The sequence below is a fragment of the Numida meleagris genome, chromosome 5 (genome assembly GCF_002078875.1).
Source record: "Numida meleagris isolate 19003 breed g44 Domestic line chromosome 5, NumMel1.0, whole genome shotgun sequence".
In the NCBI taxonomy this organism is placed as follows: domain Eukaryota; kingdom Metazoa; phylum Chordata; class Aves; order Galliformes; family Numididae; genus Numida; species Numida meleagris.
This window is the reverse complement of record NC_034413.1, coordinates 49,141,873-49,169,253: the sequence shown is the minus strand read 5'-3', so window position 1 is coordinate 49,169,253 and position 27,381 is coordinate 49,141,873. Positions and strand designations below refer to the sequence as shown.

At 41.4% G+C, this 27,381-nt stretch overlaps 1 protein-coding gene across 1 annotated transcript in view; it reads right to left on the bottom strand.

Annotated features, from left to right (window-relative positions):
- The window catches only part of LOC110400102 (titin-like), a 243,014-nt gene that overhangs the window by 189,460 nt on the left and 26,173 nt on the right, over positions 1-27,381 (bottom strand). Inside the window, exons 33-46 of the mRNA XM_021399719.1 lie at positions 26,762-27,025; positions 26,409-26,669; positions 25,974-26,234; positions 25,279-25,539; positions 25,051-25,192; positions 24,796-24,961; positions 24,351-24,582; positions 23,690-23,974; positions 23,463-23,588; positions 21,915-22,103; positions 17,605-17,661; positions 2,488-2,766; positions 831-1,394; positions 47-328 (exon numbers count right to left, since the gene is read on the bottom strand). Of these exons, the coding sequence (XP_021255394.1) occupies positions 47-328; positions 831-1,394; positions 2,488-2,766; positions 17,605-17,661; positions 21,915-22,103; positions 23,463-23,588; positions 23,690-23,974; positions 24,351-24,582; positions 24,796-24,961; positions 25,051-25,192; positions 25,279-25,539; positions 25,974-26,234; positions 26,409-26,669; positions 26,762-27,025 (3,369 nt within the window). The remainder of the gene's footprint in view (positions 1-46; positions 329-830; positions 1,395-2,487; positions 2,767-17,604; positions 17,662-21,914; positions 22,104-23,462; positions 23,589-23,689; positions 23,975-24,350; positions 24,583-24,795; positions 24,962-25,050; positions 25,193-25,278; positions 25,540-25,973; positions 26,235-26,408; positions 26,670-26,761; positions 27,026-27,381) is intronic.

Genomic DNA, 27,381 nt, shown 5'->3' with positions numbered 1-27,381 from the left:
AAGATTTTTTTTTCAAGCGTGACTGGCAGCAGCAGGAAGAACAGACCTTTGACAACTACTTCTGTGGTGCAGCTGTCACTTCCAACCTCATTTACAGCTTCACATGAGTAGCTTCCACTGTCATCAACTTTCATCTCCGAAATGTCTAACACAGCCACATAATTGATAAAAGACATCCTGTGTGTGTTGCTGTCAAGGATTTTCTTATTGTCCTTGAACCAAGAAACCTGGATTTCAGGAGACCCTTTGACTTTACATTGAAGCCGCGCAGAGTCACCCGGGGTCAGTAAATAAGATGGATCGATCTTCTTCACAAAGGATGGTGGTTCTAAAAATGGGAAGGAAAAAAAATAAGGAAGAGAAGAGGAGGGGAAGGGATGGGACAGTAGAGGACAAAAGGAAGGGGGGGGAAGGGGGGGGAAAGGGATGGGGAAAGAAGGGGAAAAAAAGGGAAGAGAGAGGAAGGAAAATAAAAGAAGTCTAAAACACAAAGCTTTAAGAGATTGGTTCCTAGCACCAGAACAAAACGTGACTTCAGAAAAGATCAGCACAACACATGTTGAACCACAGTTCTTGTGGTCTCTCTTGCCCTCTCCCCTTCACCTCTCCTCCGCATGCAGGAGCAACTCTTGGATGTGGTTAACAAAAGAAATATTGAAGCAACACACAGTGCACTGGAAGACGGGGAAAAAAGCAAGAGATGAGTGGAGCTGATGGAAGATCTGAGAGGAGTTCACAGCATGATTTCACCTCAGGAAAGAGTTTGCCTGCAAAAGAAGAAAGCGGGAACTGAAGAAGAGAAAGGTAAGTGGGACCCAGGACTATCTTACCTCTGACTGTGACACTGGCAGAAGAGGAGCTGCTTCCTGCCTCATTTGAGACGGTGCATACATAATGGCCTGAATCCTTCAGTTTAGCCAGAGGAATCTCAAGTGAGGCTATTTTGTCTTCAAAGTAAATTTTATAATCTTTGCCTGGGGGAATTTTGTTTCCATCTTTTGTCCACTCTACTCTTACTTTCCTGTCTTCATCTACCTGACATTCAAGACGTATTTTTTTATTGACTGCTGACTGCACTGATTGCAAAACTTTAATAAAATGAGGCTTGTCTATAATAACCATTTCAGCCTGGCAAACATCAGCTCCAAACTTATTAGAAGCTTTGCAAGTGTAAATCCCTCTGTCACTGGTGGTGAGAAGGGAAATTTCTAACATGTGTTTATTTTCTACTTTGGAGATCTTGTGGTGGTCTGAAGGTGAAATGGCTGTGCCATCCTTCTGCCAGGCGACGTCAATGACTGGAGTGCCCGAAACGGTACACAGGAACTTGGCGCTTTTGCCCACAAAAGTGGTGACAGATTCAGGTCTGGTAAGAAACGTTGGCGGAAGCGCTTCTGCAAAATAAAGGGTTCATTGTTAAGCGGGGGTGGAGAACAGAGATTATGCTGTCTCTCCTCATTTGCCAGGGACAGAGAAAAGGAGGGGGCAGTCTGTCACCGGTCACTCTTAAACAAAAGAAGTCATTAGTGAAGGAGATAAGAGGTATTGAAGACCATGAATTTTAGCTTTTGGTTTTGTACTTCTTGGATCTACGTACTGCTCCAGAGCTTAAACGCATTTTGGCTCTGGAGCAATGTACGAACTAAAGGAAAATAAACTAAAACCCAGAAATTCCTTTCCCAAGAATGACACATTTGCACATGATTCCCTCAAGACAGACAAGTTTTCATATGGTTCACAGTTTGCACATCCTTATTTAGGCTCTAGCGTCTGGCACTTAGCAAAGATCACATAGACTGTTCCCACAAAAAGGAAAGTCAGAGTAAAAAAATAAAACATAACCAAAAAAAAGTCCACAACATGTTAAAAAAAAAAGTAGAGAAAGAGAAGATAATTGCATAGTTATCAATAGATTTAAAAAAAAGTTTTGCAAATTAAAACACCTTTGAACTGTCTTTTGTTTGTTTAAGAGGACCTATTCCCCCGTCACAAAGAGTTCCCCTTGGCAATGGCACACACATGTTCAGGTAAGAGCAAGAGCATAGTCTGCCTCACAAGTGTGATTGCAGGATAAATGCAAGATACAAGGATAATCACACAGTGACTACTACACCAAAGAAGTCAGATTTAAAATCATACACTTGCTTGTTGTCTGCAAGTTAAATAAACCTTCAAGAATGTTATCACAAAGCAATCGCATTCTATTGACAACGCAGTTCCTTCCAATCTGTTCCCAATTCATATTCCCTCTGGAAACTTTTCACACTGATTCTCTTTTCTAGGTACAGAAAGCGTCTAAAAGCACATTTTGAAATATCATTCCTTCTCTTTGCTTTTACCTGTCAAAATTACACATGGATTACGCATAACAATGGCAATCAAGAGCCCTACCATAAATGTTTGTGAGTATACCAGGGAAACCACTTCAGTATAGCAAGATATTTAAGATATTGTATGGAAAAGAAGTGCTTGGGACTCTGTACTTACCAGTGACTGTTAAAAAGGCTGTAGAGCTTACACTGCCATGCTGGTTGGAAGCCTTACAGCTATACTCTCCACAGTCAACAACCTGAGGCCTTGGGATCTCCAGTGTGGAGAGGTAGTTGGAGGAGCGAATTGAGTATTTGTCGCCATCATATATCTCTCGGCCAGCTTTGTACCACTGGAACTTGACATTGGGAGTAGTTTCTACTTCACAGGTAAACTTGGCCACATGGTTTACGGCCACCTCCAGAGGTTCAAGCCTTCTTCTCAGGATTGGTGCAACTGAAATCATAAGCAGAGAGTAATTCAAAGCCATGCCTGCCAGAATCGTGTAAAGTAAATGAAGTGACTATTGAAACAAAACGTGATTTACTTGCAATCCACATAAGGTGTAAAGGAAAAAATATCTGTAAGAAATGAAAGTAGTACAAGGTTCAGTGGACAGACTGTGATGGTGCAGAATGACATCAGGAAACACAGTGGTGAAACCAGAAAAATGATGTGCAATAGCAACATGTAGTAATAATGCAATTCAAACATATACCATACTATCTTGGAGCCATGCAAAATGATGATGTGAATAAGAAATTGTGCTAAAAGAGTGCAATGATCTGAAGACTGGATGCAGTAGTGATAAAGTGTGAGAGCAGATTCACTTCAAAGGTGACTGTGGGATGAAATGGTCAGGACTACAGTGCGATTTGTCCTGATCTTGCCTGTATGATGTGGAAGGGAGAGACTGCAATGTGGTAAAAGGAGATCATAAGTGGAGAGAGAAAGGGGACCTTCTTATTAGTGCCATGATGGTATTAGTATCGTATCTGTATCCAAAGATACAGACACACAATGGGGCAATTTCCTTAGCAGAGCAGTGTATTAGAAAGGTGGTCTTTTATCCCCATAATCCAACCTCTTTTAACAACTGTGAGCTTTGCTGTTGTTGCTCTTTTTCCACCTTGATTCAGTGCCTCACAAGTGTACTCTCCTTGGTGGATCTCCCCACACACTCGGCTGATCACTAGTTTGTATGTGTCTTGATCTTGAAAACACTTGAATTTGTTGCCTGAAGACACCAGTTTACCATCAAAGTACCAATTCACCTCTCTGACATTTGTCATGACAGACACCAGAGTGACACTCTCCCCTTCCTCCACAACAGTGTTGACTAGCTTCCTGTGTATGATAGGGTAATTCTCTTTGCTCAGCTCATCCTCTAGATTCACACCTTTAGTTTCCAGACCCTCTCTGCCCTCCTCCTCATGTATTTCTTCCCTTTTCTCTTTCCTTTTCAGTATTTCTGTGGGTTTCTCAACAGGAACACCTGCAGAGGCTACATCAGCAGTGGCTGCCGCTGCCCCCACATCCTTGATTTGGCCATGTTCCATCACAGTGTTGACTACTTCAGCAGACAAAGGCTGCTCCAGGGGTATTTCGGCCTCTGTAGTTCTCTCAGCCTGCTGGGGCTCCAGTTCAGAAGTTTCATCACTGGATTTTCCTGACTTAAGTAGAAGGGGAGTGGCTAGCAATACTTTGGGTCTTTCATCTGTCAAGAGGTGCTTTTCTTCATAAATAAGAGAATAAAAAGCCTCCTTTAAGACTTTTTTCTGGTCAGCTGTCTCAATGTTGACATCTGCAAGAGAGACTGGTATTTCTATGGGATTGAGTCCTCCTGAGGTCACAACATAGGTGCACAAGGTGTATTTATGCTCCTTGGTGATTTTTAATGTCTGTACTTCAATGCTTTCTTTATCAGCCAACCATTCTGAAAACAAGAGGTTTTGCTCACTTACCACTGCAGCTTTCAGTGCATCTCTGATTTGGGACTTTATATCTAGGTTACAGCTTGTGCGAACCTGATCAGTGAGTTGGCTCTCTTTGGTAAAGACCTGGCTTGTCTCGAGCAGGCTAGTGTACATCGTTTCATGGGGTTGTCTTCCTACCCTTGGATACTGCTTAAGTGGGCTGGCAAGATCAATGACATGTTCTTCCTCCAAAGGCTGGTTTTCCTCTAGTAGTAAGGGAAATCTCATAGCCTGTCCCTCATGGATTCTTGCAGCAAAATCTTCCTCTGCTGCTTCCAGGGCAGAAGTGTTCTCCAGGGGGACAGCATGATTGCCTGAGCAGGCCAATTTGGAGGGAAATCTGGGTTCACCCTTTAGTTCACCTTGCATTGCCTGGAAGCCCTCTATGACTTGAAAGTGGTCACCATATATGACACAGCTCTCAGTGGTGCTCGATACCTGTTGAAGGGCTTGGGAAACTTCTGTCTTCAGAGCAGCCATCTGTTCTGCCTCCTCAGGGACAACTCGCTCTTTGGGCAAGAGCATCTGTGTAGCCACAGTCCCAAGGCAGCCTGGCAGTGGTGTTTCAGTTGCTACTTCAGGTACAACACTTTGGGGGCCACCAGGGAGTGTCTGCACTAGCTCTGCCAGAAGTTTGCTGTTCTCCTGTGTTGTGGCTGCCTGGGTCAGCATCTCTTCAATACCCTGCATAGCAAGGCAGGCTGGTGGCAGGCTAGGTAGTATGTCCTCCTTGGGCAGCATGTGCTCCATCTGGCTTGTCTGGAGCTGGAGGAGGACCTGGGGTTCCCTCATGGCCTGAAGGCTAAGTGCTCCTTCTGCAGTGGGAAGCTCACTGACCTCCTCATAGGAGGTAGGACTTTGGTCTTCTGTCACCATAGAGTGCTGCAAAGTTGGACTCTGCTTGCACACAACATGCTCCTCAGGCAGTACGAGGAGCTCAGCAGAGCATGAGGCCTCACCCAGCAAGCTCACTGCCCTGCAGATGTACAGCCCAGTGTCCTCCTCAGTGCACTCCTGCACCGTCAGAGAGCCTGAGCCATCAGGATGGTGAGCCGCAAAACAATGCGCATCCAAGAAAAGTCTCTCGTTCCCCTTGAACCACTCCACATCAGGGCATGGCTCCCCAGCCACAGTGTATTCAAAGACAGCAGTGAAGCCCGGTGCACACTGCACGCTGTTCGGTACCCTGGCAAAGCAAGGGGCCCCCTGCGTCCGCTGCTGCACGTGGAGGTGGGCACTGCATGTGGCCTCACCATGCACATTGCTGGCTGTGCAGGTGTACTTGCCCTCATCCTGAATGCCTGCATAGGGGAGGATGAGGCTGTGGTCATTTCCAGCAAACACTAATTTACAATCTGCGGAGGGGGTTAGCTTCACACCATTGAAAAACCACTGGATTTTGGGCATGGGGTTTCCATTAACAGTAACAGAGAGCCTAGCTACATCTCCCTGCCAGACTTCAACATCTGAGATCTGTCTGAGGAAAACAGGTGCACTGCCCCCCTCCTCCATTTTCAGCTCGCTTTGACTGGAATAAACTGGTTTTTCAGGCTCAAATTCAAGTGTTTTTCCTCTATCAGGCAACTGAAGGCTGCTGCTGTAGCCTTCACTTCTTCCTTCCTCAGAAGACACCGTAAGAGAACTAGAGATGTCTGTATGGAAAAAAAAGTTTAGTTTTACTAGAATGTTTAAGTGAACATTTGAAAACAGCAATACGCAGCAAAGAGTAATGAGCACTCTATTAGTGCAACTATTTTTGTATATCTGGAGGCTTTCTTAATACCATACATCAGCTACACGAGGCCCTCCTTCTATCAGATATTTACCATACCTAGCAACCCATGCTGTGCGGTCAGGTTAATTAAGAGCTTGCCAATATGGATTAACATCCTTAAAACCAACATCACAGTATGGGTTAGACATAATCTCATGGATGACTCAGTGAACGTTGAAAATGACAGTCAAGCAACAGTGGTGCATTTCACAAATATAATTATAGTGGTATGTACCATATTTATATTCACACTCATACAAAGAAATACAAGAGCAGTGCTAAGGCCCTGGTTAATTCAAAATACCAAGAAAAAGCAGAATGTCAGATTTAGAATTGGAAAAATAAACTTTTCAGCACACCAGCTTTTCTTCTGGTGCAGTTACTTCATCTCTTTCAATTATTTTATCTAACTCAAGATACTTCTGCTCCCTTACAAGCATAGTCCTTTTTTTTATCAGTAGAACCTTGAAGTTTCAGCAACGTTATTACTAAAATCACAAGTTTGTATTCTTGCTTTAATGTCATTTATCTGACTTTCTGCTTTTAAGTGGCACAATTCTACACATTAAAACTCCTATAATACCAGAAAAAAATAAGACAGAGCACTTTAAGTTTTTTCTTCTTACTGTTATGAATTTAGACATTTATGTGATGGATGACTTAGTTCTAATGGTGGTTTAAAATGTGAGGAAACAGACATCGAGGAAAGAACGTGTTTGTCCTCCTCACATTCTTGACAGTAGAAACATCAGTGAATTCTGAGGTTTCTCGGAATGGAACAAGATATCCAAGAAAAGCACAACACAAGGATAATCTTTAGAAATCAAATACTGTTGTCCACCCAGAGACAGATTTGCTCAGTTGTGGCCCACCGTATTTGATACTGGATGGACACTGAAGTTGTTAAACAACAATGAAAGAAGAGTGAGTGGATAAATATCTCTGGGCATTCTAATGATGAACCTTGATAACTTCTCAATTACAGCATCTTAAAGTCCAAAAGCTCTTGTGAAATAATTTTTGCTGTACTCAAATAAGAACTATGAAGAAGAACAGAATATACCACACCCAATTCTTTCACATTGGTTCTAGCAATTATTAACCTTTCTACAAACACTAACGTGTACAAGACAAAGCACTGTGAATAGTGACTACCTGCAGAGAAGAGATGCTTAGGTGAAAAAAAAATTACACCCATCCTTCAGTAGTATCCAACAGGCTTATTAAACCAGTAGGACAGCTTACAGTACAGTGTACTACTAAATTTGAAAATGGGCAGCTAAAATGGGCCCATAAGAAAGTATAAAAATTGCAGAAGATAACTTATAATAAAACACAAGAAGGCTTTATATACAGGAATAAAGCAAAAATTAATGCATTTTTTGTTCCTGTATATTTATGCCAGAAAAAATACACAGACATTTTTCATATTGTAGCTCTGTCTCTGAAATGAATAAAATACCACAGTGCTCCTGACCAATTTATGAAACTTAAAACAATACTTTTAAACATACATAAATCACTAACAGTACTGCACAGGTAGACATAAATACGTCCTGCCATATGTCTCAGATGTGGACATGAATGTGGACCTGTTTGGATACAAGGATTTGAAGCAAGCTCATTTCTCCTAAAAATTTCAGTTCATTAATGTGCAAATTAAAAATTGCAGAAGATAACTTATAATAAAACAAAAGAAGGCTTTATATACAGGAATAAAGCAAAAATTAATGCATTTTTTGTTCCTGTATATTTACGCCAGAAAAAATACACAGACATTTTTCATATTATAGCTCTGTCTCTGAAATGAATAAAATACAGGAAGCAATGGACTTAAATAGTTTACATATTTATTTCACAAATTAACTATACGTGTTAACATTCAATACATATTGATGACAAACATAGATAATCCATCCTTTTTTTTTTTAAAGATACATGGCTTGTGAAAATGAAGAGTTTAAATCTGACAATAAATTTGTGATTTTTTAAAATTCCTATGGAAGTACAAGATTTTGAGGAGAGGTGGTCAACCATGGCACAAGGCTATATCAAATGCCGCAGAGGAAGTATTTTCAAACTAAATTTTTTCCAAATTTCTACAGTTATAGCAATGGGTGGATCTTCATAAGCACACCACAGTGCTCCTGGCCAATTTATGAAACTTAAAACAATACTTTTAAACATACATAAATCACTAACAGTACTGCACAGGTAGACATAAATATGTCCTGCCATATGTCTCAGATGTGGACATGAACGTGGACCTGTTTGGATACAAGGATTTGAAGCAAGCTCATTTCTCCTAAAAATTTCAGTTCATTAATGTGCAAATTAAACACAGGTCTCAATCGCTTAGGACCTAACCAATGGCTCTCTGACCTCATTGGCTTTGGATCTGAAAGACCCTTCATGTCACAGCTGACATGTAACAGAACAATTCATACCAATTTCCCCAGGGACCTCTGCTGCCTAATGAATCCACACAAGGAATGGATGAGGACACGTCATGAAACAATTAACACCCATCACAATGTTGGGTCAGACACTCTCACTTCTCTTTCCTAACATCATTATCTATGAGAAATTGCAATTGTCTCCACCTATTGACAACATACTTAAATATTTATTATGGGGTCATTACTGGGAAGAAACTGAAGTGACACAATGGTATTAGCCTAATCACTCCAGTTGTTTTCTCCACATGCTCGGTCATTAGAACTAGCCACTCCTGCATGTTAAGTTTATACTGGGCAGCACAATTGGGCAAAATGAATCTTTTGATCAAAAAGGACTATCTTGGTTAAGTTATGGAATATTCTTAAAGGTTACTGAGCTTTTGAGGCATATTGACCTTAGTGTAAGGACACATGAAACTCAGAAATAAGAACAAGCATGACCATAACTGAATGTACTACAGGAATAGTTCTCTCACACTTAAAGTCATCATGCTCCTTAAAGCAGTTTGCAAGGCAACTGACAGTAATTTGTAAATGATCGGATGAACTTCATAAAATTAAAGTAAAAATAATTTTTTGTAAGGGTTGTTAAACTTCAGGTTCTATGCTGGCACAGGCAATTGTAAAGCTGGTACATGCATTTGAATTATTTCAATTCTGCTAAATATTAATTAGTAACTTATATACTTTTAACATATTCACTTAATCAATTTAGCATTTTCTATCTAAGATTAATTTAGTTCTGATTTAATTATGTGAACTACTGCTGATTCCTCTTCCTAAATATTAGTATTAGTTTAAATACAAAAATATATATTCACACCGAGAACGTTAATGTAAAAATCTCTTCTGTTGAGAAAATGTCAAAGGTAATTGAATATATTCTATTTATTTCTGGTCATCTTGAAACACAGCACACTTAACTGTTACTAATAATATTTTTTTAAAAAAAAAAAAGGAATCTGTATATCGTTCTAATGCATAACAAGAATACTGCATAAAAATTCTCTTTTTAATACTATATATATTCTATGAGTGACACTGGAATATGGGGACAACAAAAAATCATATTAATGAATTTACAGTTACATAATTGATTTATTATGCTCCCTTTCCTTTCTCTTTAACTTTTAAAGATACAGTACAAAATAGCTTTTTATGTTTATTACTTGGTAATAGAGTAAAAATCCTGTCCAGTCCCTACTAAAGCAAAACCTTCTCTTCCCATTGTATTGATTTTCTCTGCTACAGCATAATTCAATTGATTTAATTAAAACAAACAAACATCATCAGATTCCACAAGTCAGTAGAGTGAGGTTCACAGTAATAAGAGTTTTGCAATTATAGAAACTGTAACAGGATTTGAATTAGAGAGACTCACATTTCTGACACAACATTGTGAGAAGGGGGAATTTCAGCTTAAGGTTATTTCATGGAACCATGTTCAAACTAAAAAGCAGGCCAAAGTTAGTATTGTGTACCTATAGTTTACAAGAAAAAGGCAATTTCTACATTTTCAGGTGATTTCTAGCCTATGTATTACAAAAACAATTGCACTAGTACAGACACAGGGCTATATACACTATACAAAACAAATGATTCCTACGTATATGAGTGTCAATTGAAATATCTTTACAAGAACGAGTAAGGAGCTTGGGAGGAGTCTGAAATACACCTCAGTTTGGAAAGCATACGCAAGACTTATCCACACCGTAAATCTCACTTAAATTCCTCAACAAAAGCAAGTTTAAGTGAGACAGAAATATGCCCACGTGGAGTGAACTTCACCCCTAAAGAGATGAAAAACAATGCCCCTAAAATTATTATTGCATTTTTACCTGCAGTGAGTAACAGCAAAGAACATTTAGTGTTTCAAAAGAGACTCTGAATTAAGTCATGGAAATTCAGTACAATGTTAACAATGCACACGTCTCAGCAGTTCCTGCCCTGTTAGTGGCTATACATTTGTACAGCCCACTGTCACTTTGCATCAAGTTGTCAATAGTAAGGCTATGAGAACCGCCCTCCTCTTCCTGCATATAGTACCTCTCCCCTTCCAGCAACATCCCATCCTTGTACCAATGGACACTCGGGTGAGGGGAGCCAGTTACGAGACAATGGAAACATGCTGACGCACCAACAAATGTACTGTAGTCAGAAATGAGCCTCAGAAATTTGGGAGGGGCTTCTGTGACCTGGAACTCAAACCTGCAGCTCTCTGTGTCCTCTGCCCTAGGCTCAACCTCTTCCTCTTGGGATGGCTCTCTGAACACATCATAGTTAATGCTGACACTCTTCTCCCCTTCCACTTCATGCTCCTGTTCAGTCACTTCAAGCGGCTGTACCACTCTCTCTGAGTCCTCAGTGTGTGGCTTAAACTCACACTCCACCTCTACTTCTGACCACTTTTCTGGGGTCTCGGTCTTACTCAAAAGCAAGTCACGCTTTTCAGGCCTCTCTGGTTCACTGACCACGCCTGTCTCACTGCTCGCCATAGCACTTGCTCCCTGCAAGTGACTCCCTGTGACTATGACAGCGCCTTTACACATTGCTTCTCCCAGCCTATTGATCGCCCGACAGTGATACCAGCCACCATCAGAAGGACGTACGTTAAGGACCTTCAGGCTGTGAAGTCCCTCTTTCTGACTTAGCACATACTTCCCTGCCGCAGGTGTCACACAGGTGTCACCTCTGAACCACTGCACCACTGGGACAGGCGTCCCTGTTACCACACACTCAAAGACCGCCTCTGAGCCTTCTGTAACTCTCACATCTGTAAAGGGCACAGCAAACCGGGGAGGCATTTCCATCACCTGGAAATCAATTTTCACATCCTCATTCTCCTCTGACGCCAAGCCTGAAACTTGCTCCAGCAGGGCAAGTGGAAGCACATCCAGGGAGACCATCATGCTCTTCTTATCCGGGCTAAACTCAGGACTTGTTATGATTTTGACCTGCTTCTCAAACTCCTTCACCTCATTTTCATCCAGCTCCACTTCCAGGAGGATTTCCTGTGGTGAAGGTGACCGTGAGGACGTGTTTTCCTCCAGGTCAAACTGTATAACATGCTGGTGGGTCACAGGGGGTGGCAGTGCTAGTGATCGCCCATCATCGGGCAAAACTTCCACCTGGGCAATGCTTTTAGCTTCCCCAACAATGTTTACTGCGTGGCACAGGTACTGTCCTTCATCATCTTTCCGGACGTTAGTGATCTCCAGCACACACGTGTCCCCATCCTTCTCTATCCGCACTCTCTTATTCGCCTCCAGCAGGGATTTATTATGATACCACTTCACCCCTGGCTCAGGCACACCCACTACCTGAGCCACAAAACCCAGTGTGCTGCCCTCGTACAGCCTCCTTCTGCTCAATGTCTTCAGGAATGCAGGTGGCATCTCATTGCCTGATGGTTCTCGGGCTTCACGAGGGGTCCTAAACACCTCATCCCTTGGCTGCTCTGGAGCCCGATACCTTTCCTCGCAGGGGGGAAATATTGCCAGGGCATCCTTATATTCCCCAATGGGCGTCCAGTAGTGCTCTGGTGGTGTGATGTCCCCCAATGCTGAGTGAGGTCCCTCAAAGGGTGTGAAGTAGCGTTCAGAGGGTGTGTTGCGCTTTGAACCACCTGAGGGTGTGGAGTATCGCTCGGGTGGCATGCTGTAGTTTGATTCCTCGGATGGTGTGGAGTAACGCTCAGGCGGTGTCCTGTACCCAGAGCCCTCAGATGGTGTGGAGTAGCGCTCAGGTGGGGTGCTGTATTCTGAGCCCTCAGATGGTGTGGAGTAGTGCTCAGATGGTGTGGAGTAGTGCTCAGATGGCGTGGAGTAGCGCTCAGGTGGTGTTCTGTACCCAGAGCCCTCAGACGGTGTGGAGTAGCGCTCGGGTGTGCTGAGTGGTGTGTGGTAGGATGCTGATGAAGCAGTTTCAAAGATCTCCACTGAGGAGGGAGGTGTGTAGAAGCGGTCTGAATCAGGTGACTCCTCTCCGCTCCCACTCTCCAATTCTATAGACATGTCTGACTCAGGAGAGAAGGGCCGGGTCAGCTCCTGCTGGCTTTTGTAATAGTCATAAACCGCACTGAAGGTAACCTCCTCCACTTCCAAGGAAGTGATGGTTTCTCGCTGTTCCTTATGAACAATGTCTTTGATATCTGGAGCTTCCCGGATCCCAGTTGACCTTAAATACTTGGCCAGGGATAAATCAGGTTCTGGCTCTGAGAGCTGAACAGCGCTGGGTTCTGGACCTGCAGAAACATCATCCCACAGTTCTTCTCCATCCAGGCTGTTCTCAGATGCTTCTGTAGTGGAACTCGTCTTCTTGACCCAAGACTCCTTCTCTTGTTCCTTCTGTACCACAGAATTATCCACTATTAAACTAAGTAGGCTTTTCCCAAATGAGAAGTCCTTGGTTGTGTTTGGTTCCTGCTGGGTGTCCCCGAGCCTCCCCTCAGAGGAACTTGTGTTTTCTGTCCCACTAGTTGAGCAGCTCACTCCTTTTTCAAAGACCTTTTCTATCCTAGAGCTGCCTTCCTCCTCTGTCTGATGCCAGGTCTGTGGTTTCTTCTCCTGTGCAGCTTTTTTCAAGTCACTGATGAAGGTGTCACTCTCAAATTCGGTTGGCTCCAGTCTCTCCTCACTCTCCCACACATGTGTTTCTTGTACTGTTCTTTGGAAATCTGCAGTGGACTCCATGAGATAATTGTGAATCTGTCCCTCAGGTGAATCCCAACAGACATTTGCCTCTGTTTTGTGAATTTCTTCAGCAAAAGTCCGCTCTTCAGCAGGTAGTGTGATACTGCCAAGATTCCCACTGGAGATTTGCCAATGAGGCTGCCTGATTTCTGTTGGCTGCACTTCTTCCTGGGCACTAACTTCCTCCTGCTGCATCCTGTGGCTTGGACACAGAACATCACTCAGAGACATCTCTTCCACAAGCACTTCACATTTGTGCACAGGGGAGATGAGCCCAGCATCTCTCACCTCCACGCTCTCCAAAGCTGTGAGAATTTGCACCTGTTTTGTGTCCGCATTTTCTTCAGCTGGTAAAGGCTCAACAAACTTCTTCTCATCAAATATTATACTGGTCTCATCAGTCTCAGATGGCAGAAACTGCTCTTTGAAATGCACATCTTGATGAACCTCAGCTTCTTCAGTAAATTCCTGACCTGAGTTTTCCATGTCAGGAGGAGTAAGAATTAGATCCAAAGAGTAGCTGCCTGCCTCAGACTCTCTTTCTTGCAGTAGTTGTCCATCGATGTTTATTTTATTTGCAGCTTCCCCAGCATCAGTCACTTCTTCTTTATGAAGATGGTCATCAACCTCAATGTCCTGTTCAATATCTACTGATCTCTCTTGCTCCTTAGCCCGTTCCTCCTGCTGCTCTTCTGCTTGGAGACCTAATGGGTCTTTTGAATGTGTGCTTGCAATATTGTCCTGTAGGTGGGGCACACTTGGCTCGTCAACAAAAGACACATCAGAAGCCATTGCCTCCCAAGCCAAAGCATCACTGTCCTCCAAGTAGCTGTCAGTCTCTTCTTGCACCAGTGCTGATATTGGAGTAGAGAACTGAAGATCCTCACGCTCCTTTGCCAGAATAGACTGCTCAGAGGCAGGCATTTGCCCTTTCACTTCTATAAGAGGTGACTTCAAGACATCCCAGGACAGACTGTCTGTATTCTGTGTCAGCTTGTCACCTTCAGCCTCCAGCTCCTCTGAAAAGTGGCCTGAGTCCTTGGCCACAAGTTCATACTTTTCCTTGGACGTGCTTGAGTGCAGGACAGTGGCATCAATTCCAAAGCCAGGTTCCTCAGAGACTGCTTTTTCACTATGCTGTCTCATCTTAGAAATATCATCTGCATCCCTCAAACACTCTTCTGCATAACCCACTTTCTGCTTTGCACAAACCTCCCTGATATCCAGCAGCATTGTTTCCCCTATCCTACTTTCCCTGAAGTCCTTTCCCACCTGCTCACCAGGAGATGGAGACCACTGCAGGGACCAGGGTAGGTGGCCATCTTCCTCCTTGGAGCATGTGATCTGTTCCTCTTTTTCCTTCACAGGCGTACTGAGGAACAGGGCAGGCTTCATGGCAGGCAGTTCCTCAGTGCCTCCATCCTTGCTATACAACCTCGATGCACTAGGTAGCACTGTAAGCTCAGAGGCTGACTGTGCTGTTCCAGCCACATTCTTGGCCACACAACAGTATAGCCCAGCGTCTGAGACAGAGACCCCTTGGATGTGTAAACGGTGAGTCCCAGCCGCACACTCCTCAAAACTCAGCCTCTCACTGGCAGAGAGGTTCTGGCCATTCTGGGACCAGGTCACAGCTGGTGGAGGCTGCCCAGACACAATACACTCCAACACCACTGCCTCCCCTTCACAGCAATGGATATGTGCTGGGGCTTCTGACACAATTTGGGGTGGCTCATTTCCCACATCAAATGAAAACTTGAACTTGTGCTTTATGGCAGGTGCAGCCTGGTCTGGAGAGGGCTGCATGGTCTCTTTCATCTCTGTGTCTTGCTCCGGTGTTGGAGTAGGGGCAGTGATTTTGATTTCTACAGGCAGTGACAGCAGGTCTGAGTCTGGAAGAGTATTTGGCAGCCTCTGCTCTTCTGTGAAGGCCAGGCTGACTTCCCCCTCCTCCTTCTCCCCTTCTTCTTGTTCCTCTTCTTCCACCTCCTCCTTCTTTTGTTTTTTCTTCTCCTCTTCTTCCTCCTTCTCTTCCTTTTTCTTCTCCTCTTCCTTTGCCTTCTCCTTCTTTTTCTCCCTTTCCTCTTTCTCTAGCTCCCTAGTGGCCTCATAGGCCAGCATCCGCTGCCTCACATGGAGTGCAGCAGAGGTGCTGACTGAGCCCAGAGGGTTGGAGATCACACAGGTGACTGTGCCACCGTGCTGCGGGAGCAGGGGTGAGAAGGTCAGTGTAGAGCGGCACTCTGTGGTATGAACTGCAGTGCCCCGGATGCGTCCCACAGGGTTAGCATTGTTGTACCAAGTGATTGTTGGCTTTGGGCGGCCGTGGAAGAGGCAGGAGAAGGTGACTCTGTGCCCCGCTACAGCCTCCTGGGGCCTGACTCCCTGGACGAAGAGAGGTGGGCAGGGCTCCAGGAGCCCACCAGGTGCCTTCCATGTCTTCTCTGCCACCTTGGGCCTGCCGTACCCCTCTACCGCCTGCACCTGGAAGGGCTCTGAGCCATCCCTCTTGCCAGGTGCCTCCGGCGGGCAGGGCTTCCCAGGAGGGCCGCTCTGTGGCTCGGATAGGAAGGACTCCTGCTTCTTTTTCAGCGCTGCCCTCTTTGCCTCCCGCAGCCGCTGCAGCTTCCAGCGGATTTCCTCATCCAGCAGTTCCTCAGCGTTCACCACAGTTCCACTGCGCTCCCCACCACGTGCTATCCCCAGACGGTGAGACCCCACTGATGGCAGCCTCTGGAAACGTATGGTCCGTACCCTGCCCCGGGCTGAGAAGCTTGGCAGCAGCTGCTCAGCCTCCTGCCCCTTGTCGAAGGGCGAGCCGGTGCAGCGGAGCACCACACGCAGCCGGTCCTGCTGCCGCTGCTGCAGCAGGCACTCCCAGCTCTCCTGCACTAACTGCACTTTCCCTACAAAGCCCGAGTCCCACTGCTCACCACTGCGTGACACCAGCAGCGAGGCAGCGGACTCAGCTGAGCCCTCGCTGTTAATGGCGAACACCCTGTAACTGCCAGCATCATGCTCCTGCACGTCCTGCACCTCCAGGCTGGCATGGTGCATGTGCTCCTCGCTCTCAGTGCGGATCACCTTGCGGCAGTCCTGGCGGACCGGCCGGTTGTTGTGGAACCATGCCATGTGGGGTGGCGGGCACGCCACCAACTTGCACTGGAAGACAGCAGGGTCCCCCTCCAAGACGGACCTACACTTGAGGCCCTGCATGAAGGTGGGTTTGCAGTTCTGGGGGCAGTCCTGCACCACCCCTGCCCCATGTCCCTTGGTGTTCGTCTTGCTGTGCCGCTCTGCAAGAGAAAGGAGGAGACTGGGTTACACTGTGCCTCGCTCTACCCACTGACTGATTGAAAAAAATGAAATAGCAATTGAATTAAAAAAATGGGCATGCAACAGATTTCATCACACACCCAGGAAAAAAAAAAGTAATTCACTCACCATATTTGTTCGAATAAACGCAACGCCTTGCTCTGTTTTAAAGATTGACACGAAAATCGTTCGTTGTCTGTTCTTTCTTCAGACTGTGGAAATTTCTTCTTGAACAAGCAAAAATGAATTTCAAAACAACACGTTCTTCTGTGTGTGTGTTTTTGCTGCCTGGAAAAGCTGCGTGTCTTTGGGTGGCAAAGAAGAAAATCTTACCTGACTTGCAGACAGTAGAATAAACGCCCTTTCTGACCCCTCTGTTTGTAGATTAAATGTTCAAACAATTGAGAAAAAATATTTTGAAAAGATATACAAAAAACATAAGTAATTAGCTAACATGAAATGAGAAGGCGTTTATTCGAACTAATACAGCCACTAACTTCACAGTGTTATGCACAGGAAAAAAAAGCAAGCAACATGAACCACATATGCTATCTGCAAGCCAGGGTAAGAGATGTATAATGATGAATTAATGTATGTAAATGAAGTGCAAGGAATCAATGGGAATGTATAGCTTCCACATATCCTAAACAACAAATGCTTTCTAGCATAATTCATCCATCCAGTAGTGTCCACTGAACTGACTATGGTTAGGTTGATAACTTGCTTAAAAATGATACGATTAAGATTTGTATAGCTTCCTTCTGAAGTAAACTACTGCATGCATTCAAAAGGAAATTGAACAAATAAAAGCTCCGTGAACAGCTGCAAAGCATGAAGTAAAATTTCAAAACATGGCTTCAAAATTATAAATTTGAAGTTTTAAACATTTTAAAACTTAAACAACCTTACAATGCAGGTAACTCTATGCATATCAAAACAAACATGCAACATGTTCCAATATGCCTTAAAATGTGTCGGTCTTTCCCCATCAAACACTACACATATGCACATAAAAACTATTCACAAAGTTACTAATTACTGGTACTAATTATTCAGTGTGACATTATTAGTGACTGTACCTTTCACTTCCATTTCAAACTCTTCTTCTAGCTTCTCATACATAATTTTTTCAGGAGCTAGAAAAAAAAAAAAGATTTTTGAGCTCTAATTGCTAAATGTGCCAGTCAACATTTTATGAAGTAAAACATTCCATCTGTCTTGCAAAGATACAGAAATTCACACATAAATACACATAAACGCATGCCAAACAATGCAAATATTTGACAAACATTGAGAACAGAGTAACCGAATGCTTTCAAACTTGTTTGCAATGTATACTTTTCTACAAGATTTGTTTTTGTTTTGTGCAGGATGGGGGAAGGTTTCTAATGGAACATGCCTTTATCATGCCTTAAGTCCCTGAAGAAAACACTCAGCAATCCACAGGCTTATGAGATGCTTCTAGGTCTTTATCATCTCCCAGGGAAAGAAAGTACTGGAATGCAATGATGCTATGCAAGAGGAACTGATACTTAGAAGGAACATGCAGTTGCCAACCTGTCACTCTCAGATGGGTGCTGCACTCGGCTTGTCCTGCAGGATTAACTATTCTGCACTTGTATGTACCCTGGTGGTTCTGACCAACTTTCAACAATCTTAAACTGCACAGTGGCCCATCGTGTTTTAAGGAACACAATGCAGACTCCTCAACTATAAGCTGATTGCACAGCCAGACCACACAAGGTGTAGGCACACCCTTCATTATGCAAAAGAGTAATACATCGTCTCCTTCTTTTACAACGGTTTCTGAAGGCAGAGTTTCAAGAAACTCTGGTGCTCTGGCATCAGTTTCTGTGAAGTCTTCGCATGGCACAACGTCAGGATAGTAGACCCTGCTTCTTTGCTTCTCAGCTTCATGTGATCTTTGGGATGTAGATATAAACAAGCTCGAAGTTTTCTTGGATGACTCTTGTTTAACTTCAGGTTCTTTAAACTGACAATCTTTGGCTGCTTTAAAGCTTTTAGTATCTGATTCAAGGGTAATTTTTGTTACTGCTTTGGCTTGTGCTTCTTTAGCTAGGTAAGAATAAAGTTAGGAAAAGGATTAGGTCAGATGTTTTTCAGGAATAAAAAGCATCCTTACATTTAGATGGGGAAGAAAAACAAACATTAATTAGTTCTGAAAAGAATGTCCAGCATATTAGGGATGCAAGGCTATTAAATATGAGAGATTATCCTTGTAAGGGCTCCCTTTCTGCTGGACTAAGCCTAAATTCCAGGTAAGCCCATGGGACTTCCGTGGAATCAAGGCTTGGTCCATAAGGCGTAATACAAGTCTATCTTTGCTTTTGAGAGCCTCAGTGTAGAAAGTAGAAGCAGAACATTATGTTAAGCACTGTACACAGCTCAGTATTAAAGAAAGAAAATTCAGTGTGTAAGAGCCGAATCAATGTTACAGGGTCAGTGGCTTCCTCATTGCTTTTCTGCTTCAAGTTTAGAAATACAATCACATGTCTAGTGTGGCAAGAATGCATTTTTTTAGTTTGCAGTAGTGGTAACACTACTAACGTTTTAATATGCTGATGTCAGGAGAAAGGGAAGGAGCCTTCGGAAAAATAAATACTTAGATCTCAGGGCAAGTGAAAGGTAGAAGATAATACATTAGTGCAGTAATACAGAACTTGCACCCATGAATCCTTTCAAGCATATTGCCCTATATTGCAAGCCTGATATGTGGACTCCTCCAGTCTGAAATGACCATGTAGTTTAACTGACATCCTTTTCTCTCTTCAACTTCAGCTTTGTTAATTCACAAAACACAAAAATTCCTAGCTGTCTGTTTTGCTTTATGGCTCACTGCATATCATGAAAGATATAAAGAATATGAAGCCACAAAAAACTTCTGTTACTTGCCGGAAAGAGGTATGAAGTTACAACACTTATTAATTGAACTATAAATGTGGAGGGGAAGAACCAAAGCATTGTTACTAGAACTTTCTCAATTAAATGCTAATTATCAAGGAAATTCAAATGAGCTATAGGCTGTGATAATGAAGTTGCAAAACATAAGTCATAATTTTTAAAGTCAGATAACCACCTTTGACTGTTAGTATTGCAGCAGTTGTTGTTCCTCCATAATCATTATATACAGTACAACTGTACAGTCCTTGATCTATCAGCTGAGCATTTAAAATTGTGAGCTGTAGAACACTTCCATTTTGTGATATCTTCATTTTTTCAGACACTTCTATCCTTTTACCTTCATGGGCCCAAAGAAACTCGGAGAAGAATTCATTTTCTAAGGCACATACAAACTGAGCAGTGTCACCAGACTTCACAGTTAGGTCTCTGAGTTGCAGGATAATCTCTGGAGGAACACCTTTCAGTTCTTGAGCAGTGGCCATAGAGATTCTGGTGCTCTGAGATGTCTGGGAAAGGACTGTTGTGTGCCTGGCTTCTGCTTCTTCAACTGATGTAGCTTTCATGGTCAACCTTTCAGATATGCTTTCAAAAACCTGTACACCCAATTCCTGTGATGGTTGTTGCATTGATTTAAATTCTTTTCGAAAAGCTTTTGTATTCTTCTTTGTGAAAGGAGTAACACGAAGTTCTGATATAGCCTGTGACCGCATAGACTCTTTTACATCTTTCCCAGAACTTTGCCTATCTAGGGCTTGCACTGTGTAATCAAGTAACAAAAAATAATATTAGTATCTAAAGAACTTTACTGAGCTATGCTCTGAACAAAGTCATACAGCATGGAGAAAGAAAATTAATGATCTTCATTTGAAAACCCAGCATGCCAGATGCACTACACTCTTTACAGAAAGAATATCCATACACACATATGAATGACAAGTGATGCCTAGTCTAGTCATGCAGCTGATAAACAGTTGATGCTTTTTTCTTCTTTGACTTGTCCATTTCAGTGTGAGATGACCTAATATGGAACTTTTTTAGGAGGTATTTTCTTTTCCTTTTTTTCCCCTTTTTTCTACAGGATAGGGTGAAAATACCTCAGTCAATACTACAACCATTTCTTAATTCCAAGTTTTAAAAATCTGAACTTGTCAGTAAAATTATCCTTATTCTAGACCTATGTCAAGATAGAAATTCACAAATCTCCAAGTATGTTAGAGTTTAAACAGAAGAAATGAAAGTGGCCGGGTTACAGAAGGTAGGTACTACTAACATTAGCTGCTAAAGAAAAGGTGTGAAATGAAGAAAGAACATTAGTGACAGTGTGAAAGTGTGGTATGCAACAAACTGAATCCCTCTGAAGTAAAAATGGGGCTTTACCTTCTGCAGTCACTGTAAGTGTAGCTGTACAAGTTGTTTCTCCAGCACTATTTCTTGCCTTGCAAGAGTATTGGCCAGCATGCTCTAAGAAAGCATCTACTATTATGAGCATAACTGTGCCTGTAAATTCATCAAAGTGGAACACTAAGTCTTTTGTTGGCAGCATGAGCTGTTGATTATGAAACCACTGGATTTCTGGTTTGGGCATGCCAGATACTCTAGCTTGAAATCTGACTGTTTCCCCACTGCAGACCCTGCAGCATGAAATAGGCTGGATAAAGACGGGCCTTTGGCCAAGAGTCTCCTCCTTAAGTGAAACAGATGAAGAAACATGCCAGTGGGACTCTGCTGTAAGTTCTTCAACCTTTTTAAATCCTGAAAAGAAGCATGCCAACTTTTAATTTCTTTCCCTACACTACAGTACATTTCTCTCTCATTGAAGATTTTTTTTTTCTAACTTGCATCTTAACAGCATGAACTATTCTAAAACACCATTTATATAATCTGTTGCAAAAAGAAAAAAAGAAAACATTTATGGTTAAATAATATCAAGGACAATACAAAACCCTTATAGCAAATTCTCCAGACAATACATACAATATTTCTTCCTTAAAGCTTTGATCAGTATTTTATCACTTTGTATTTCCAAGTGATCCTTCAGGTCCCTTCCAACCCAAATAATTCTACATGTGAATGTGACTACTTCCTTTCATCTTCCCAAGGCTGGTACACATCCTTGTTTAACATGTTCTCAAAACTTTCAAAGTAATATATTTTATACAAAAACTCTTACTAAGTTCTCCTCACAATCAAATGCAAGAACGTGTAAGCAAAGCACTTCCATTAGAAAGAAGGTATTTAACATGTTTGGTGCATGCCAGATTCTAATATTGGAGAGAATGAAAATGTGAAATGTATGGAACACTGAGAAATTGTGACACATTTTAAAGACATACATATGCATTGTGGACATCATAAATGGTAGCAATGAGTTAAAAAGACAATGTGACAGACAAGGACTTACATCAGTGTTAAGATTAATGTTGGAACATGACCTAAACAAGGTATCATCTTTAATTGCACACTGTACCTTCTAACTTCAGGGTGGCAGTGCTTGTTACTTGGCCTACAGAATTGCTAGCTACAAAGGTATAGATTCCTTCATCCTCTGGATAAGCTTCAGCAATCTCCAGTTGGTAAGTGTCTTCAAACTGAGTCATTCTAAAGAAACGTGATGGCTTGATCTCTCTGTCTTTGCTATACCAAGAGACTTTCAGATCTGCTCAAGCAATAGAAAGAAGAAAAGGTTTGTAAGTAATGATATTAGACCAGTAAGTAAACACTACTTTTATATTTATGCCTGTCAGAGATCTTTAATCGTAAGTATATTTTTGTGTTTGAATATGTCTTGTATTAACTTTGGTAATATAGGATCAGTGGAAAGTTACGTATATATTAAGTTTTGATTTTACTCATCCTACACCATAGGGTCCTGAGTAAAAATCATTTTTCCTCTTTTAAAGTATAAATTTTAAAATATTTTGCTATTGCTGAAATTAGAGAAAATCACATTTTAAAAAATGGATTCCCTTTTAAAACCTGATTAAACATGGTTCAAAATCACTAGGGTGAGCTGAACAGTTTGAAGAAAATCATATAGAATGTCCTTTTGCTAAGAAGAACAGTTTCTTGTATCTTTTTTTTGAAAATATCATTAGTTTCACAGGACCTATTTCTCTAGAAAGATCCTGTTTCTGTACCTTTGTAGTAGTCCTAAATAAGATTTTGTGTTACTTGTATAGATTCTTGTAGCCTTGGGAAAGAAGAGGAATGAAGTAAACTGCAAGCTCATCTCTTCATCTTGCATTGTATTACATCATGAATCAAACATTTTCACACAAATAACGTGATTACTGTTATCAGAAGCAACAGGAAGTGTTTTCTATAGCCAGCTGCAGTGTGTACCATTAAACAATGTATTTTCAGTAGTGTATTATCTAAGGTAACATAAAAGGCTTGCACAACACAAGTAAGCAGTATGTAAAACCATTTTTGGACAGTATTTAATAAAGGGGAGCTAGATGAAATAGATTTGTCATTTTAAAAAGAGAAGAAAAAAACACAAAAAACAAGACCCTGGAGTTTGATGTTAAGTGCAAAAACACTTAGGAATATTAGGATGCAGATTTTGGTCTGTCTCTTCAGTTAATTGGTGTGATGCTGTGTGACATCAAAGCCTCTGTCATATTCATGTAACAGGATAATATTTTTCTGTCATGATATTCTGTTTAGAAACTCTGCATGTTATTGCACTGACAGTTTTGCAACCTCCGTTAGCATTTGAGACTCCCAAGTTTCTAATGACACATTTTTTTGGTGTGTCAGATGTGCCAGATATTTGTGTTAGAAATGGTTATTGTTTAAGACAGTTTAAAATTTCCATGCTTGCTGCCATCTTTGATGTATGACTTGCCTAACTGCTAGTTGTCAGTGGGTAACATTGTACAGTGAGCATCTGTCAAATAACTGTACCTCAAGGGAAAGACTGATTCAAGTCCATACTCTGCAGCATATTTTCTGAGTTCAAAGTGAAAAATTCTGAGAGGTGAAAAGATGTACAGTATTTCATCAAACCCACCTGTCCCTGTAACTCTGCACTGAAAACGAGCAGATTGTCCCTCGGATGTAACAGCATCACGAAGTGGTACTATGACAGCAGGTGGATACACTGGCACCTCTAGCTCAGGAGAAACAACTTCTGAAACTAAAGGATAAGAAAAGTAAGTAATTTTTAAAGACAAATGTTAGGTGCAACTAAGTCTTGACACTAAAATTACACAGACATTGTGAGCATGGCAAACTCACTTTCCACTGAAAGTGAAGCTGAAGTTGTAGCAACTCCATAGTCATTTTTGGCTTCACAGGTGTACACAGCTGAATCTTCAGGGAAAGTTTCAATCAGCAATAGTGTATATTCTTGTGCGTCATGGAGAAATTTGCACTTGAAACCTGGAGAAAGCTGTTGATCATCTTTGTACCAGGAAACTTTGGGCTGGGGTTTCCCTGATATCATTGCACAGAAGCGGGCAGGTTTACCAGACTCCACAGTGGTTGGCTGTAGCTCCTGGATAATCCGGGGTGGCTCTGGAGCTGCAATTCGGAAGGTGGGGGAAAGAGAACACAGGGGAGAGAGAGGGAGAAATCTCATTACTGGTATTTAGCATGGGTTCTAAAACATTAGTAAGTAAATTTTCAATTGTAATCTTATTGTTCCCAATCTTGCTTGCTCAAGAAAATCTGCCTTTTTCCTTGACAGGAAGGGAATGATCTAGAAGCAACTGCCTTAACAGAAGAAGCTATGTCGACATATGTTTTTTCTTGGCAAAATGCCTTCAAGATTTGTTAAGTTGGTCCCTCTGGCATTTATTTTTTAATTTCAATGTTAGATTTTGAGAAAAGTTATATAAGTATCAGAAAAATACAGGGTAATAAATGAAGTCAAAGTATTGGTTTGAGGTATGTGTACCATTCACATAGAGAACAACAGAACTCCTATTCCGTCCTGCAACGAAAGTATATTCTCCAGCATCAGAGTAAGTGGTTTCAAAGATGCTCATTCGATGAATTCTCCTTTCCACCACATAGCTATATCTCTCCTCGTAATGGAAGTTGATCTCAATGCCATCCTTGTACCACTGTGGTTCAATGTCATCTTCATTAACTTCAAATTCAATTTCAGCTCTTTGTCTCTCAATGACCTATGAACAAGTATTTGAAACATTACAAATAGCATTTGTTTCTCCAGATGTTCTCACACTCCAGTAAAACTTCCCAGAGGAAGGCTTTGACCTTGCAATTACTTTTTTTTTTTTTTCTGGGAGGTTTTTCGGGTTAGAAATTATTGCTCCTCCTTTGCATGACTATTTGAATAATAAAGTTATACAATATTTATTCTTCATTGTATGCTGTACCTGAATATCTTTACGGATGCTTCTGATACGAATGTCACGACCTTCCACTATCAAATTGGCACTGGATGTGTTTCCACCTGCTACTACAGTGTACTGTCCAGCATCAGACATTCTTGTGGAAGGAATGATGAGACGATGGACATACTTCTCCCGCTGAATTTTCATCCTAAGGAAATCAGAAAACAAAGAGAATAAATTACTTCCTGAGGGCAAATACATTTAAAAAGTCAATATGGTGTAGGAGCAATCATTTACCTGTCACCAATCTGAAGTTCTTGTCCGTCTTTCATCCACTGAACCTGAACATCCGGTTCTGAAATTTCACATTCAAAAATAGCCCTCTTCTTCTCCACAACCTTAATGTCTTTAATATGCTTCCTAAATTCAATGTGACGAGCTGGGGAAGGGTGGAACAGAATGAGTGCCATCCTTCTATTTAAGTCATTATAAGTTACTAAATAAACAAATCAAGAGACCAAATACCTTCCACATATAAAGTGGCTGATGAAGCTGCTTTTCCAGCAACAAAACTGTATTCTGCAGCATCACCAAAATGCACGTTCCTTATGGAGAGTGAGTGTGTGAGCTTCTTTGTTCGTATCTGGCATTTGTCAGTTGATTTTATTTCCACTCCATTCTTTAGCCATTTATATGAGATACCTTCATAGTTAACAGTAACTTCAAATGTTATTGTATCTTTCTCTTCAGCATTGATGTCTTTTAGCATGGAGGTAATTAGGATGGCTAAGAGAAAAAAAGAAAGAAAGTGGACATGGTCTAAGGTTTTTGTTTTAAAAACAATTCAGCTGGTCCAGAGATGTTTAAAATCTTTAAGACAGGTTCTGATTTTTTGTGATATTTAAAGGAAAGTGTGAGTTTCTGTGTCCAGAATCAATACTACAATTAAATTTCTCCAAACTTCTGAATGACATAAGAATCCAAAATCTGTCACCTGTGGTGACTTGACACTTAGGCATGTTGCTCTAAATGGAGGGATCAATGAGCTGACTTTCAAGTTTGCAGCTTCTAGTTTTCTTTTAAAAATGTAACTTATGCTACTTAAGGTTATTTAAAAATCTCTCTACAATACTCCTGGTTTTGTCTGAATTGCACCTATGTTACAATAAACTCTAGTATTGTTAACTGTAAAATACTCTGTTAATTTCATATTCACATACGTTTTACGGTCAGAGTTGCGCTGACTCTGTCATTTCCACAGACAAATGTGTATTCTGCAGAATCTTCGCTGCTTGTGTTCATGATATTCAGCTGATGGAGTTTCCCCTGGACCACTATCTTGAACTTCTCACTCATTTCAATTTCCACACCATTTTTCAACCAGACAGCAGGTACATTGAAATGAGAAACTTCACATTGAAAAGAGGCAGTTTTGGTCTCAGGGATCTCAATGCTTTTCATGGTCTTTGTGATTTGTATGGCTGTGGGTAAAAAAATTAAAAAAGAAAGAAAAGGATTTTTAAAAAAGTCTGTATGTGTGCAGGACTTAAAAAAAAAAAAGGGGGGGGGGGATAAAAGTCTACGAAGTGTGAGATCTGTTCTATATGAGTTGGGATAGCAACTCACATACTTTCTTACAAACTTGTAATACTTACTTTCCACAAACAGTTTTGCTTTACACTCAAGTTGTCCAACAAAAGCTGTGTATTCTCCAGCATCAGCTGGGGATATATTATGCAGCATCAGCTTGTGAACTTTCCTTTGAGATATCATCTTGTATTTATCACTTTGTTTCAGCTCAACATTTTTGTGGAACCACCGAACTGGGACAGTATCATGGGATACACTCAGTTCAAAGGACACAACAGCATTTTCCAAAGCAGTCACATCCTTTGGCTTCTTGATGATCTTGACAGCTTAAAGAAGAAAGTTAGCAAGATTCAGAAATGTGTTTGATTTGAATTTCAAACCTCACATTAGAGCAAACATTCAAAATAGATTGACTTACTTTCAACATGAAGTCTGGCATTTGCTCCTATCTTTCCAAGCTTAAAGCTATAAACAGACTCATCGGTGACAACACAGTGTTTGATTTTCAGTGTGTGAACAGTTCCTTTCACTGAAATTTCATATTTGTCATTTGATTCAAGTTCAACACCATTTTTAATCCACAGAGCTCCTTTCACATCTGGATGGGAGAGTTCTACACTGAACACTGCCTCCTGTGTTTCTGTCACAGTCAAGTTCTTCAGAGTCTTCTTTATCTTGACAGCTGGAAAAAAATATAAAAAAAATTAATACTAAATACAATAATCTTAATGAAACAGAATTAAGGTTCTTCATTTTAAAATCTATTACATTGTATTGATTTATTAATTTCTACTGAAGTGATGTGCTTGGAACACAAAAAGAACCTTTACTTGTAGTATCCATGAGAAGCAATTTTTCTCTATTTGATATGTTTACTAAGCAACTAGAAAACAGCAAATTTCTATGAGCCAGCCAGTACCTCAAATAAAATATGCTTTTATTAAAATAGCATGCTAATTTCCAAAAATGCAGGCTCCAAAATACAGTAAGTTTTGCTACCTCAGATAGAGTGTCATAATGTAACATTGTTTTCAAAAT